Here is a 17,151-nt window from a genome sequence, read left to right as displayed (position 1 = left end):
TTATGTTGCTTTCTACCCTTTTGTTTTCTATTATATAGAAAGTGTTCCAATGAATATAACATTAAGAAGCAGAGATCCCTCTGGTATTACAGAACACTTCACGGTTAGTCTGTCTTTTTATCCACCAAGTTGCAGATAACGACTCAGACAGACTATATTTCAAAACTATTTAAAAATGATCACCAAGAAATTTGTATGTGGCTGAGATGACTTGAAAACATCACAGGTGGCTTAAAGTGTCTCTAAAAAGAGGGAAAGGGCTAAAGAATGCACAATGGAATATGTGCTGGAAAAAAGCTCTAAGGTTTAGTCCTTGGCAATGCCAGGTCAGGCTGGGCATGCCACTTTCCCCCATCTCCTGAAAATTGCCCTTGGGCAGTGTAAACTGCGTCTACATTATCTGACCCTTGGAGCTGTCCAAGTCAGCACTCCCCCGTAAATACTGAAGAAGGACAATTCCTAATTATTTCCAGTTAGTGATTAGAGAGGAGATATTCCAGTTAAAGTGTGCAATGTGTGGGAGACTCCTTGCTACTAATAATGCTGCTACTTGTGAGTAGTTAGATGAGACATTGGTGGCTAGAGGGAAAAAAAGAATAGTAAGGATAAATGCACATTAATCAATTGAAAGGATGTTCACCAGATCCCTCATGTCCTGTTGCCCTCATGCTGGGATGAATTCATGAGATTCTTCTGAAATCCAAAAGCAGATCCAGGTCTCTGTGTGATGGATATGAAAAGGTGCATACTAAAGGCACATGCACTTCATCTTCAGCAGCTATGATGTATGAAAGAATTTCCTTCATTTCCACATGAAAGGATCTGAGTTTAGAAGTGTCTTTTTATCTCTGCTTGGAGCTTTTCTCACCCCATGTTAGGCAGAGGGATATGAATTACCTATAGTTTAAAAATTGGTTTCATATGTGAACAAATGCTTGCAGTATGTATGTCATCACTGAGGCATTATAGGCAGGTGTCTCCAGGTTACCATCAACATTTATGTAATCATTTCACTTTACATGACGTTTGCTGCATTGTGCAACATGCTCTGACTTGCCACATGTGTAAAAAAAGGGACTGGGGCTGTTGTTGTGGGGCAGAAGGATGGAGACCAGTCAATGTATTTTCTATGGGGGAAAACAGTTTTTTGTTTTAATATTGCAAGTTTACAAAGTGAAGAACTTCCCTAATAGTTCTCTACTATGGAGAGTCACAGAAGTAACAAATGAGAGTCCAATGCTATTTTCCCTATCAGTGCTTGTCTGTTTTCTCTTAGAGCTCAATTTTGTAAAATATTGGACTGGTATTAACTGCATGGTTCCATAGTAAGCATTCCCACCCAATGCCATGTAATATATTTCCAGGGAGTTAAATAACAGGAGATCAGCAAGAGAGAGGATCAGGCATTTATCACTGTGGATATCCTCCATATTGAATCTTTTGGATAGAGACAGAATGTTGTTGAATGCTGGTTGTTGAAGACCGTATCCAAGGTAAACAACATGGCTATAAAATGGTATGAAGAGATAAGTTCTAGCGTATAACTGCCTAAGGACATGCTTCAGTATTCAAGTGGCCTGATTTCATGGCATCACAGTTCTTGTGATGAAACGTCACTCTGTAAGATATAACTGTTGGCCCCTTTCTCCTCTGCGTCGCTGGGCGCAGCCATCTAAAAGCTGTGCCCAGCAACACAAACCTGGAAGGAGCTCTGAAATGGAGCTCCTTCCAGGGCCGCGGAAAGGGCGCACTAGGCACCCTCACACAGCCCCATTACGTCATAACCGCGCCACCCTGTTTAGAGGCAGTGACGTAGTAATGGCGGCGGCCATGTGGAATGGCCACTGCCATTTTGTGCGCCCTCCGCGCGTCCTAGGGTTGGGGGCATCTGGAAAGGACGCCCCTTTGTAACCCTAGCACGCGCCGAGCTCACACTTTTAGGCCCGTCTGTAATGGGCCTTGGCTTCCAGGGAACTTTCAGGGTTGATCTGTTCAAGGACCCCATTTGTTTGTCTTTTTGGCTATCCACGTTGTCTTCAGCACTCTTCACCGCCACCACATTCAAATGAATTGATTTTGTTCTTATTCACTTTCTTCATTGTCCTCCTCTCACATCCGTACATGGTAATGAGGAATGCAGTGCTCTTTAGTACATGGTAATGGGGAATGCAGTGCTCTAACTTTACTGCTCAGTTGTATGTCTTTACTATATAATATCTTGTCTAGTTCTTTAATAGCTAAACTTCCCATTCCTAGGCAACCTTAGGCAGCCACGGAGTGGCTTCTAACCCATCTGGGAGCATGCATTGTCCTGCATGCCATGCTTCCAAGTGACCAGAAGTCACACTTTTTGGCCCATCTGTTTTGGGCCACAGTTGCAGAATTTTGAGCATAACTTTGCTTGCATGAGAAATTAATGCTATGGTCCTGTAGTTGCTGCATTCTTTTGCGTCTCCTTTTTTTGTGGGTGGGGATGTATATCGATCATTTCCAATCTGTTGGCTACCATTTTGTTTTCCATATTTGTCAATATATATTGGATAACTCTATAGTTGATTCTGTCTCTGTGAATTGTAGCCATCCAATTGGGATATCTGTTCCTGGTGATCTATTTTTCCCAATTTCTCTTACTGCAGCTTCCACCTCACTTTTTAGAAATTGGGGTTCATCATATGATTCTTCGTTCCATGTGTCATTAACTTTTTTGTCTCTTTTATATAGTTCTTCTGTGTGTTGCATGCAACGTCTTTGTTTTTGTACCCTGGCTAAAAAGTAACCTGTACTTGATGGCAGCCAGTGAGAGTGTGGTGTAGTGGTTGGACAGGGACTTGGGAGATTCAGGATCTAGTCCCAATAGAACCCTGAAACTCACTGGGTGACCTTGGGCCAGCTATTCCTTGCTGGGAGCAAAGAGAGCCATGTATACTGCACATTGGAGAAAAGACAGGATCAAAATGAAGCAAATAATATGTAATTAGTCCTGTAGAGAAGAGCAGGAAATCGCTAAAGTGATATAAGTATTCAAGTTCACAGTGGTAAGAGAAAGACGCAGGCTAAATTTATCTACTGAATTAATGGATTCATTTTGATGAGACAGATGTATTATATCCCGTTTTTCTCCATCCAGTGCTTGCAGGTGAAGAAATGCCTTTGCAGCAGTTTCCCAAGTGCTTACTATAGCATAGCTGATATGTCTTCATTGTGATTTCAAGGAGACTATTGAAAATTGCTAGAGTGATAATTATTTTCAGAAGGAGAGCATTTTTATGACCATTCTGGATCACCAATTGGCAACATAATTTTTGCAAGTTTTAAAACAAATACATTTTCTAAATATAACATACTTGATTGCAGAGCCTAAAGAAGATTCAATGTATATTTTTGGCCCACTTAGTGCTGACATTTTAAATCTTCATTACCTAATTTTTTTATTACTGATTTTTCTTTTCTTTCAAGGTCCTATCTTTTGACAAAGGTAGATGTGAAAATCGTAAAAAGAACAAAAAGTGTTCAAGAAATTGTTGGTTGAAACTTGTAGAACCTATGAGGTGTAGTGACTTGAATGTTGGACTGGGATTCTGGGAACCAGGGATTGAAACCCTGCTCAGTCATGAAACCCACTGTATAACCTTTGGCACTCTCTCAGCCTCAGAGGAGAGCAATAACAAACCTCCTCTGAACAAATCTTGCCAAGAAAACACCATTATAGGTTTGCTTCAGGGTCACCATATGTTGTAAATGAAGGCACACAACAACAGCAGTGAAACTTGCAAGTTTCCTTATCTTTGGACATTGAAGTATCCCTGTACAGAACAAAGAAAAGTTTTTATTTAGACATGTTTTAGGAATTAGAAATCCAAGAAAAGCTTATGGAAGGGCCTAAATGCAGCCAAGACTCCATGGGATTTATCTGTGAAACCTCATTAGGACTGAGCTTGGAACACTGGCAATGCTTATGAGCATGTTTAGAGTTCTTTTTCCATACTGGGGCAGATATGCAAATTCATTGGAGATGTAAGAGAGAGAAATAACATCACAGTGTTATGTTCATCTGTATTTTAGATCAATTTGATCTGGAGTGTTCTCTCAGTAAATCACACCAGTGAAAGTTATTCCTGTGGATTTGAAATATTTTCTGGAGTGACTATGACAGTAAATGAAGACCTTACAAAGTCCCCCAACTCCCATATCATAGAGAAAAAAATATGAATAGTGTCATCTTGGAAATCTTTCTTTAGTTTGTAAATAGTAAATGTTACAGCTTCCAAATAAATAAGCAAATAAATGAACGGATAAATAATCTTTCATGGTTTTCTTCTAGAACATGGCCACATAGCCTGAAAACCCCCCCAAAAACCATGGATGCCAGCCATGAAAGCCTTCGACTTCACAATCTTTCTTGTCTCTGAACTGAATTTTAAAAACCCATCTGTCCCTTTTTATAACCCTCCACTCTCTTTAAGTGCATCAGGACAGACAACCACCAGTGAAAAGTGATTGTCTAGTCATTCCATCTTTTCCCTCCATTAACAGATTTTCTGATGTAAGAGAAGGACAGAAGAAGTAGTAGGAAAACATGGTATGGGTACAGGTAGAAGAGGACACTTTATCTAGATGAGGCTTTTATGCCCCCCTCCTGCAAAGTAAAATACAAGAAAGAAGCAGAATTGCACAATAAAGACATCTGGAGGATAGTAGGATCTGAAAATGCCACAAACAAATGTTTCTCTAAGGCTGGTTTTTAAAAAAGGGTTTTTTTTTGTTTGTACATATCAATATTTAATATGATTTCTCCCTTTGTTTTGTTGGACAGAGATTACATTGTAAGGCCTGTAGTTGGGTTTCCTATCAAATGAAGAGTGGTCATGATGATGCATACAGGCTGGGGAAGGATTTGGAGATTATCATACACTCTCTGTATCACTCAAGGAAAAAAATAATTAAAGATGGTAAATCCCAAAGCTTAATGACTGCAGATGCTAAACCCCATGCTTAATCTTATATCTAGGTTGCATTTGACTGGCCTCCTTAATCGGTCAGTTCTTCCCATGATCACATCAGCAGGTATATAACATTAGCTAGTAAACAAAAGAGGCAGGCAGTGTGTATTCAGGACTGTGTCCCTGCCTCTGAGAGAATCATATTCTTTCTCTCAAATTCAACAACCATGACACATTTGTTAGTTTTAGGGCTACGTTGTTTTTACCCAGGAGGCTAATATGGCTTTCCTTTTGCAGTCTAAAATAATTGTTACCAACTGCAGTTGCATCGGATTTGTTGGCATGGTTTTTTTTTCTGTTTCCAGATTTCAATGTAGGATTTTATCAGCATGGACTAAAGTAATGAAGTGATAATAATGTATGATGAATAAAGGGAACCCTTTTACAGGAATGAGGGACACTGAGGCTCTCATTTAGTCCTCAGCATATGACAATCCCTTATCCTTATGCCCCACCCCCAGTCTGGAATTATTTTACTGTCTAGCCCCAAATATAACACATTTACAGTATAATCGGTAGCTTAAGAGAGCAAGTGTGGCATAATTGAGCATTGGATTACTTGGACTAATTTTGTCTAATATCAATTTAATATTTTAAAAATAATTATTATGAAAATGCAAAATAGTCTTCTGATTATAGTGACATTTTCCATTCATATACTGTATATGTCTGAGAAAGCTAGCATGGTGTAGTGGTTTGAGCACTGGACTATGACTGGAGATCAGGGTTCGAATCCCTGTTTGGCCATGAAAACCCATTTGGTGACCTTGGATAAGTCACATACTCTCAGCCTCAGGGGGAGGCAAAGGTAATCCCCTCTGAATAAAGAAAACCTCATGATAGGTTCACCTTACAACAACAATCGGTAGTTTGATCTCACTTCAAGTGATTCCGATGGCATATGAGGCATGATCATAAAGACAGTAGATGTGTGGTAGTGGCCTTGAGATCTTTTGGAGAGGTCCTGGTCCTTGTCCCACAACCTCACAGGCTCATTTGGTGGAAAGACAGGAGAGGGCCTTCTTGGAGGCTGCTCCCAGGCTCTGGAACACCCTTCCCTGAGAGCTTGTACTGGCACCCTCCTTACTAACTTTTTGCAAGCAAGGAGAAACCTTTTTATCCCAAAAGGCCTTTGGGAATTGCTTTGTTTCTGGGAAAATAGGCCTTGTATAATGTGCTATGGTTTTATTTGTTATTATTTTTAATTTTTTAAAATGGTTTCAAATTTTGTGATGGCCTTTAAACTGCTGCATGCTGTTAATTTTAAACTATGTTTTAATTCTTATAAGCCACCTTGAGTCCTAAACTGGGGAAAAGGCAGAATATTAGTAATAACAACAGCACTAACAATATACTGCAGCACTGTAGTATGTTTGGGGCGATATGTTTGTGAACTCCTGGGCTGTTCTTTTTCAGTTAAGAAAAGTGTTGTGTCACATTTATCATGGTTGCATTATGACATGCAAAACCATGGTGAAGAAGGAGGTAGAGACAATAAAATATATACTCTAGCTGGCAATCCAATCCAAGAAAATAAAGTAATTCATTTGTTGTGGCAAACACAATATGGCTAAGGTACTGAATTAGCAGTTTAGTCCTAAATGTGACTATACAGAAGTAGGTTCCTTAATAGCGTAACAAAACTTCAACCTTTACAGGATTTTGAACACAGATATGTACACTGCATGTACCATAATGAACTGAGGCCATTCATGTAAGTGTGCTTGTGATGGTGGTGGGACTGAGACAAGAGCCTCTCCTGATAATCTCAGAGCCTGGGACCCTCTCATACAGGGAGATACAGTTTGCCAAATAGTCTGGGCCTGAGCCATGCAGGCTTTATAGGTCATAACCAACACTGTGAATTGTGCCTCTTAACAAACTGGACTTTCAACAGGAGTGTTGTATGGTCTTTGTAACCTGCCAGTTTGGCTGCAGTTCTTTGGACCAGCTGACATTTCCAAACACTCTTCAAAGGTAGCCTCACGTACAGCATGTTACTCCAAATGGGATGTAACTAAGCATGTACCATTATGGCCAGATCCAGTATCTCAAGTAATTGGCATAGTTGGGGTGCAAGCTTTAAATGTGCAAAAGCGCTCCTGGCCATCACAGAAACCTGGGCTTCCAAGTTCAAAGTTAAGTCTAGGAGTACCCCTAAACTCTGCACCTGTATCTTTGAGGGAGTGTAATCCCATCTAACACACTGACATGTACAGTGCAATTTTGTAAATATATTTTCTTGGGATGAAGGCCTGTTACTTTCAGTCTGGTTTACTTTTCAAAGAAAATGCACAGGATTGCTGCCTTAATTTAGGGAGTGCTGGTTTGAACACACTTTTATTAAAAGACTTTTATTAAAATCCCTTTTTATCAATTGCATTTCCTCAAGTATTCAGTTAATTTTGATTTCCTGACACAAACCGCAAGCTACAAAAAGGACAATCTGTATTCAACACAGAGGAAAAAAACCTCCAAGACAGCCTTTTATTATGCATAGAGAAGGTACATGGCAGTTCATGTGGTATTAAATGCTGAATTCCATTGGTTGGCTTGGTTATCCATCACATGGCTCCTGAGCATACTGGCTCAGGTTTCTCTCCTCCACATGAACAGATGAGCTGCGTGCCTGGGAGGTCTGATTCATTTTTCAATGGAAAGCAACATCCCTATTAAGCTTTTACTTCTCTTTCTCTTTGTAGGATTTTCAGTATCTGGGGACCAGTTGTTTGGAAGGATGGAGAGGAGGTGAGTGATTTCATGAGCCTGCTTGTTAAGTGTAGGTGAATGAATGGCTTACATGTTTGTGTGCTGGAGGGCTGTGGACATATTTTCTATCAAAAAGGCAAGGGTTAGTTTTTTAATTTTTTTTTAAAAAGATGCAGCATTCAGACAGAAGAAGGCAGTGTTTCAGCACTAAAGATGCCTTCTGCCACAAGCTGTTTACTTCAAAGCAGGGATATTAAGATCACTGGAACTTCTCTTTAGAAATTGTATTTTAGAATGCAGATTAAATGGATCCTCTTTCATGTGGCATTTACATTTCAAGCTTAAAAGATCCTGAAAGTGATTGTTTCATACTACTGTACATTGTCCCCCCCCCCTTTTTTTTTTCTTTTACTTTGCCTTGCTTTTGGAGTGTTAATAACAGAGATATAAATAAAACAGTGTAGGTGTAAAACACACATCCAAGAATGCTGTTGATGCTCTTGGGGGAAAAATATGAAAGGAACTGTATTACATATGGATACGGACACAGATTCAGCTTTAGTAGAAAATAAGCAACCTTGCTAGAGCTCTTTTGTTTTCTTTGCTGTAACTATGATTTTTTTCGGTGCAATACAAGTAATATTTCAGCAGGTGTTTTGAATCAAGAGAAGCTGTCAAAGAAAAGCATGAGAAAAGTGAAAAATAGCTAAACTGAATTAGATTAATCAAGTCTCATAGTCAATACAAAATTAAAATACAGGACAAGTGATGATGATGAGACTCACAGCCAGTGATATAAAGTCTGTGCAGCTGGGGTAACAAGGGCATGTGGTGCTTTGCTTAAGCTTGTATTAAGAGATCTGTGGCTGAGTTAACTGATGAATTAAAGCATACTGTAGCATACATTTTGCATGTTTGCTGTGATTATAGTAGATTTGCTATCATGTTGGCTAGTTGTCATGAGGAAAGGTGATATAACTTAACAGAATAGAGTTATATCCTTAGTGTCAGGCAATATGTCAACTCAGAGGTTCAGGATCATCTGTTGATGAAAGACAATATTATACACATAGTTTAACAGACTTGAAACTTGATGCCGAGTTTCCTTTTTATTTTTGAAAGAGACCAATTTGGTAATTCTTTAGACACTGAATAGCCAACAGAATGAATGCAACACATAAATTTGATGTTAATTTGAATTTTGTACTGCCTTTCATTGTATGTTAAATCATTGCAGAAAGCAAAACCAGTTGCTCACTGGTTATGTTTTTAGGTGCCAATGATAAAGGAATTAGAAAAACAAAACAAACTTTGTGAGGGCTGAGCTTCTAGGCAAGTTAGCATTCTTTGCAAATTGTAACTTTTTGGCACCTTTTAAAGTTAAGTCTGTTAAGGTTAGGTTTATTGGATCTTGGCTGCCAAAAGAGACACATCTGAACTGTTATTATCTCAGTAAAGTGCACCCATTTTGTTGTGCCAGCTTTCAGTAAACTATTTCTGAAATTTGCGTCTTAAATGCAGCATTTGGAATTAAGGTTCTTGTTTCTGGACTCACTGTGCTACAGGTAAGAGCAAGGTGACATGTAAGAAGATTTCTTTTCTTTGCAATCCCAGTGGTCTGCCAAGAGAACTGAGGACTAAAATCACTTGCAAAACTGACATCTGTAGGCAACGCTCCTCCTTAACTACAGAGCAGAACATTTCAGTAATGTTATAGGGTTACAACTACACTGGTACCTGTGGCGATCTGACTAGTCTGTTTGGGTTGTGATAAATCATCTGTTCTATCAGAATTCGTGGGATTTCTCTGATGACTGCAAGTGTTTGATTCAGTGTGCCTGCTGATTCTCAGAAGCCCTGTCAGTTGTCATCAAGTACTTCTGATGGTGCTATTTATGTGCTGAAGCCAAATGTTATTTCTTTGTAGATTTGCAAAAAAAAACAAAACAAACATGAGCAACATCAGATGTTTTTACATGGAAAAGCATTTTGCCACCATTGGCGTTTTGTAAGTTGGATTATCGTGTTAGACTTAATAATAGCCAATAATCTTACATTTCTTTAGATTCCACATTTTTAATTGTTCCCAGTCCCAAGCCATTCCATACAGTACATGTTTAAGATAAAAACCCAAAACATATCAGTCTTTTTATCAGAGCTTTTGTCTATACTTAACTTCCAGATTCAAGTATGCTTAGATTTTAGGGAACATTTATTTCCTCCCCCCTCTTCTACATGTAAGAAGCAGATTTTTTTAAAAATGTTAGCATTATCTATATGATTGAAATTATTCCAAATGGGAAATATTTTGAGTGGAGAATTAGCATGCCTGACAGATAGTGACCTGCATCAGTCCTACTTTACTTCCAGCTAAAATAAACAAGCAAAATTAGGGGGGGAACAATAGAAAATCTAAACGACCAACCAAAAGAAGCCTAGCTACCAGTGTGTCCCCAATAATAGGATGTAAGCCATTGAAACGGTTCGTGCTCACTTTATTGAGTTGACATTACTGTTGCTCAAGAAGGAGCATCCTAGAAATGCCTTAAAGTTCTTCATTAATGTTAAGGGTTCAGTAACCCTATAACATTACTGAAAAGAGATACCTCTGCCCTGTGGTTACGGGAGTGTTACCTACAGATGTCAGTTTTGCAAGTGATTTTAGTTCTCAGTTCGTTTGGCAGACCACTGGGATTGCAAAGAAAAGTAATGTTACATGTCATCCTGCTCTTATCTTTAGCACAGTGAGTCCAGAAACTAAAAAGAACCTGAAATCCAAATGCTGCATTTAAGACTCAAATTTCAGAAGTAGTTTACTGAAAGCTGACACAACAAAATGGGTGCACTTTATTGAGATAACTCCAGAAAACAGCCATGGAAAATCAATTTTTGATTATCACCATGATCCAGAGAATGATGCAGGTGGAGCTGCTTTAAATATATTTTTATTTGTTAGTGTTTGCAAGGATGGGTGCCTGCACTCTCATTTAAAAAGGAAATAGTAGAGCCTGGAAAAGTCCTTTTTGTATTATAACGTGTCAAATCTCCCAGACAGCATGATGAATGTCCATATTTCTGTACCAAAAAGTTTCTGCAAGTTATAGCACCCCAAAAATAGCATTCCAAACTCCAGAAAACAGCTGCTTCCTTAGTAGTGATAGTGAGTAGACCAGAGTCTGACTTCCACCTTCATAATTCCCTTGACATGTATGAATGTAGAAAAATCAGTTTCTACAATTTTTCATTAAGTGTCTCTTTGCAATGCCTCCCTTTCTTCATTACATTTATACTGTTATAAAGCTACTAAGGCTCAGTCAGGGCTTGTGCCACTCTGGGAAAGCCAGTTCAGTTGTTTCACTGAAGTAACAGTTTGCTCACAGCCCTGACCTATATGTTATACTGTTCTGGCCTCTGAGCAAAGCACGTTAAATGTAAACGTTGCCCTTTTATATCTATGTAGTATGTTTGTCCTACCCAGTCTAGGTCTGTCACTATCAGACCTCAAATTGGCTTAGCGCTAATGAAAAGGACTGGAATAGCTAATCACTAGGTAATGCCCAATTAAATCAGATTATATGTATAAAAGAGTGTAAATGCCTACTTATCAGATGACATTATCTAGCAGAAGATAACAATCTGGATTGTTTATCTGAAAAAAAATTAATGCAAAAAGATAGGTTTTAGAAACACCCACATGCATATTGATATGACTAAACTACACAGGTTGTCCACAGCATCAGTAGTTTTTAAAAAATAAATGGTAAGGATTTCTATGTTGTAACAACAGATTATGTTTTGGATTGGGAATGAGTTACTAACTGGGTTTTGTTTTTCTCTAATGTATATTGAATTATATAATGTAAGAGATACATTTTCAAAAACACATTTTAAAGCTTCTGTCTCTGATCCAGTTATAGTCACTGGATTCAGTTCAGACAGGTTTAAATGGACATTGCAATACAGATGGCTGAAGGGTGAAAAGTTTGCTTGTAACTGGTTGTTTATTTTATGTTTATATTACTTACTTTATTTATATGTCACTTTCCCCCCAATGGCATCCAGGGCAGTTAGAAAAGATGCTTAAAAACAACAACAGAAGACAATGAGGAGAAAGGTGCTACATGTTCTGAGATAGTCAACTATTTCTTCATTTTCTTTTTAAAAAAAGGCCAAAAAAGCTTGTCTCCTCACTGTTTTCTGCTTGTGCTTTACAGTTCTCTCTCCAGAATAAAAACAGCAGCAGCACCAACAACAAAACAATACATTTTTAAAACACAATTAAAACACTGTGTTAATACAACAATGTAAAAATGTAAAACTTAAAAAATACTAAGTTAAAAATATAAAACCATTAAAAACATATCAAAGCAAACACCCTAATAAAAAGTGGCACAGTTATGTATTAAAGGCTGCACAAAAAGAAAAGTTTTTGCCTGCTGGTGAAAAGAGGGCAGGGAGGGAGCCAGTCTAGTTTCCTGTGGAAAGAAGTTCCAAAGGATGGGAGCAACCACCAAGAAGGCTGTCTCTCGTATCCTCACCAAATAAGTCTGTGATGTTGGTAGGACTGAGAGAAAGTCTATTTCCTCTTGTCCTTTTAATAATTTCTGGAGAGGCTTCAAAATGTGATCCAGCAAACAGATAAACTTGACATACACAAAGCACTTGAAATAGTCCTGTTCTTTGTCACAACCAGTTTGAAAAACTGCATTTTTGGCTAGTGGATATACTGGCTGGGAAATTCTGAGACCTGTAGTCCAAAAAACAATGTCCACTTCAGTGCCTGTCACAAACTTGAATATGTTCAGCTACAGCCCAAGCACTTGAGCAAATTAAACGGGTATGTGAATGTATTGATTTCTTATCCTGAAAAGCCTCCGTTCTTATAAATAGAGCCAACATAGTGTAGTACAGCCAAATAGAGCAGTAATCCAACATAGCAAAAGTCTTGGGATGCATTGCTTTCAATCCAAAACATGCATTCAGAAGGTACTTTGATTAGAATTAAGTACAGTGGACCCTTGTTATACGCTGAGGTTTGGTTCCAAGATACCCTGTGTATAACAAAATCTGTGTATGCTCAAGTCCCATTAAATATAATGATATAGCAAAATGGTGTCCCTTATAAAAAATGGAAAATCAAGGTTTGATATTTGAAATTTATACTTTTTTGGAACATTTTCAAACCATGCATGCTTGAATCCGTGTATAAAAAAATCAGTGTATATGAAGGGCCGACTGTATTAACATTTCACTAACCGTGCATCCAAAGGTGGCAACGTAACAGTTGGATGGTGAAAGGTGATTGAGAAAACTATATTGCTTTTTACTGATTAGATACCACTATTGGGTTCAATGTGATGCTGTTTTGTGTTAGAGCAAACCTATATGCTGTGCAAAACTGAAAGCTATGTTTCCACAACTGTTTTTTTCTTTAAATGAAGCCTAGCTGATGTTTTTACAATCAGAGCCTAAGGAAGAGTGTGTATTTAAAGGGATGATCAGTTGTTTCCTTTCAAAATCCCCCCCATTGTTTTTCTTCCTCCAAGGTCAATATGTGGTGATTTTTATCTTTTCACAGCAATGAAAAAGCCATTTGAGAGGCCTTTAAAGAAGAAAAACAGCTGCCAAGGTTATGATTAAGGACTGTTCCCTCCCCACAATCTTTATTTTAGCACTGTGTCTCTTTTTCATTAAAAGTGTATTTGAGAAGATGCCATGGACTTCTGTGATATGTGCTAGTGGCCTTTGGGCATATGGCTATGGAATTACACATAGCAGATAGAAGGCGTCCCACGGCAACCATATGGTTGGCTGATTTAAAGCTGATTTTGTTCCATACAGAAGCATCCACAGGTGTTCAGATAACGTTTGTGCAGCATTCGTAGTTATCTTCTGGAGAAACCATAAAATGTGCACGTGATACATTTATTTGTTGTTGTTACTGTTATTGTTTGCCTTCAAATTGTTTCTGACTTATGATGACTTATGATGGGGTTTTATTGGTAAGATTTGCTCAGAGGTTTGCCATTGTCATCCCCTGAAGCTAAGAGAGTGTGACTTGCCTAGGCTCACCCAGTGAGTTTCATAGCTCAGCCGGAAATCGAACTGTGGGCTCCAGCATTGTAGTCCAACATTCAAACTGCTACACCACACATTGAGCTAAATCAGTGTTAGTCCTACCTAGATTGGACATATTGAAATTACTGAGATTTAAGTTAGCTATATAACTAACAAGTCATGCTGATTTTAGTGGGTCTGCTTTAAGTGTCACTAACATTTGTTTTACTCCTTACAAAGTCATTCATAGGAACACATGTAAAAACATACAAACAGCTAACATCATGTTTTCCTACAAATAGCAATGACTGATTTAGCGATTGTGTATGTGTTGCATTGTGAGCCTTCAAGCGGTTTCTGACTTATGGTGACCCTAAGGCAAACCTACCATGGGGTTTTCTTGACAAGATTTGTTCAGCGGAGGTTTGCCATTGCCTTCCCCTGAGACCGAGAGCATGTGACTTGCCCAAGTTCATCCAGTAGGTTTCATGGCCAAGTGGAAATTGAACCCTGGTTGTATTACTGATAAATCAGGAGGTCATTTGCATTTCTGGCCTCAGATAACACAGGAAAGGTTCCTTAACAGGCATGAGGGTGTGTGTTGGGCCTTTCTACTGAGTGTGTCCATCATCTCCATGTGAGGACATAGAAAGATCTTGTAGCATCTTTGAGACTAACTGAAAGAAAGAAATTGGCAGCGTGAGCTTTCATAGACTTCAGTCTATTTCCTCAGATGCTACATCTGAGGAAGTATACTGAAGTCTCTGAAAGTTCATGCTGCCAACTTCTTTCTTTCAGTTAGTCTCAAAGGTGCTACAAGATCACTCCACGTACAGACTAACACGGCTATATCTTTGAATTCTGTCTCCATGTGAGAGTTAGACGTGTATATAATAATACCTAAGTAGTTCTCTTTTGAGACCCTGTAAGAAGCAAAGACACAAATAACAATTGTAGATGAGAGGCTTCTTTGTGAGATGTCTTCCACCTGCTTTCCTAAAGGAATAGAAAGCTTGCTGATTCTACCTGTCAGGCTGTGGTATTTTGCAAAGGCTTGCAGGTTGTTCTTGCCACTAGGTTTTTAGAAGAGCTATGAATATTTCATTGGGGGATGCACACTTAGCACTTTGTAGGTGTTCTCCTGCTGAGAGTAGAATCTTGTTGCGTTGGCATGAAACATGGTATCATTTTGCTAGTGATTTTCTGGGAGGCGTAAGGCAGTCTATTGTAAGCATTCAAATTTGAAAGCTGCCGTTCATAGCAACTGTTCAGGGACACAGTCTTAATGCCTGGCTGGGCAAATAAACAAACCTATCCACATTCATGCTGTGAATTGGACGTTCCACGCCAGTTGGCTTTCCTCAGAGGTGGACTTTTAAAATGAGGCATAAACCTCTGTAGAATTCTACATTCACATGAGGGACTTGTAGATTGAATCTCTGCCAACATGATAATTTTATTATTGTCATAGACCAGCTTCTACAATTAGAAAACAGGCAAGTACAAAATGAACAGATACAAATTTCAGGACTAGGAAAATGACTAAGAGGGTTTCACTAGCTGGTTTTAGCAGAAGAATCTAGAACACAAATTTTTGCCACCTTAAAAAGTAATAGATTCCAAAATAAGAAGGGCACAATAAACATGACCAGATCTTCCTGGAACAGCTGCTAAAAGGGGTATACCTAAAAAATGGATGTCCTTGTATTATAGGCAGTAGAGAAGCATGTGTTTGTGCAATAAATATCCATTGTACATAGTACATTTGTCCCTCCACATTCTCTGGGCTTAGGGGCACAGGACCCCATGAATGTGGAAAAATGGCAAATAACAAAAAACACTATGAGAGAACACCTCTCTATGAATCTTTAGGTGTTCCAGTGCAACTCTGTAGACATCTGTCAGGCATTTACCATAGAATTATGCTGAAGGAGCTACAAATGCCTAGTGGAGTTTTCACTAGGACAGTGTGACTTGCCCAAGGTCACCCAGTGTGTTTCCATAGGGGGATTTGGATTCTGGTCTCCTGGAGTCCTAGTCCAACACTCAGGCTGCTGCACCACACTGGCTCTCTAATATAGATAACTGAAATGAAAAGTTCAGCATGGATCTTGAATCTGTAGATGGTGAATGTGTTCACTGAGACTACCACAAGACCTGGAACCCTTTTAATAATGAATGTGTAGCCTCTGTTTAAGCAATTAACCAACATATTATTTTCCTGTTAGACATTACAATATTGGGCACAATAGAAACATTACATGCCAGGTGTTTGATGCCTGAAAAGTGAAGTAATAGTTGCAGAAGAGACATGTCCCATCTCCAGCCCATCTATTACAAACCATATGTGTCATGTATTGTGCTTACCATATATACTCGACTATAAGTCAATCTCATGTATAAGTCGAGGGCAAGTTTTGGGGCCAAAATTATGGATTTTGCTATGACCCATTGATAAGTCGAGGGTAAAACTTAGGGGCATATAGCAAAGGATCTAAAAGATGAAGCAAAGCAAAACAATGTCAAAGAACTTATAAAATGAACTCTATGTGCTTACTCTTAAGACTGGATGGATGAGAGAGTAGAGGGGGTCAGTGCTTCACATATTATACTCTTGCTTTTCATCAGGAGATGGTTCCTTCTTTTAAATAAGAGTTAAGATACAGTATTTACGTTGACCTGTGGATAATTTGAGTCAGTTTTTTGGGGGTCAATTTTTTGACCTAAATTTCTAGACTTATACATGAGTATATACAGTATGTAAAAGCTGGCTAACTTGGGATCACTATGAAACATAGTCTTAAGTGAAGATAGAGGGTTCTTTTTCTTAAGGAAAATACAAGTTTCATCATCTGCTGGATATGGGTACATAACACTGTGAAAAGAATAAAGTATCAGTTTAAGTGGTTTGTCAAATGTTGGCAGCTTCATATTTCTCACACCCCCCCCCCCTTTATCTGTAAGGGGAAGGACTGATAGAGTGTGCCTTCCCATTCTCCCCTATGTTGTCTGCAAGTGAGAGCATTGCAGCTTGAGCTTTCCTGGTGGTTAGTACGCCACTAATGTGGGCACCATTTCCCACACCCAAAATATGTATTACATTAAAGTATTAGCCACATAGAGCAGGAGTGGGAATCACACAGCCCTCAAGAAGTGGTTACACTGCAAGCACAACAATGGTGGAGAATTCTGGGATTTGCAGTCCAGCAGCAGCCAGAGGGCCCCATGATGATTTCCCTTCCTGACACAGTGTCTTTCTAGGGATGAGAATGCTAGCCACCAGCTGCACACCAAAACAGTTCTAGCTGTTTAAGATATCTGACTCAAGCCAAACTAAATTAATGGATTGGCTTGAGTCAGAGAACATCTTGAACGAAGAACAAGC

At 38.8% G+C, this 17,151-nt stretch overlaps 1 protein-coding gene across 6 annotated transcripts in view; it reads left to right on the top strand.

Moving 5' to 3' along the window:
* Positions 1-17,151, top strand: part of LOC149323875 (V-type proton ATPase subunit S1-like protein) — a 33,892-nt gene that overhangs the window by 1,367 nt on the left and 15,374 nt on the right. The window contains exons 2-4 of one of the 6 annotated variants that reach the window (XM_089493666.1): positions 39-103; positions 4,814-4,949; positions 7,703-7,748. In XM_089493666.1, the coding sequence (XP_089349792.1) occupies positions 39-103; positions 4,814-4,949; positions 7,703-7,748 (247 nt within the window). Of the gene's footprint in view, positions 1-38; positions 104-1,364; positions 1,494-4,813; positions 4,950-7,096; positions 7,506-7,601; positions 7,749-17,151 lie in introns of those variants that run through there. The other 5 variants (XM_089493681.1, XM_089493674.1, XM_089493697.1 and 2 more) reach the window with 5 other exon arrangements.

This window comes from Sceloporus occidentalis, unplaced genomic scaffold (assembly GCF_023333645.1).
Source record: "Sceloporus occidentalis isolate IW3139 unplaced genomic scaffold, rSceOcc1.0.p SCAF_1, whole genome shotgun sequence".
In the NCBI taxonomy this organism is placed as follows: domain Eukaryota; kingdom Metazoa; phylum Chordata; class Lepidosauria; order Squamata; family Phrynosomatidae; genus Sceloporus; species Sceloporus occidentalis.
Note: the sequence above shows the minus strand (reverse complement) of the source record. Positions and strands in the feature narration are given on the sequence as shown.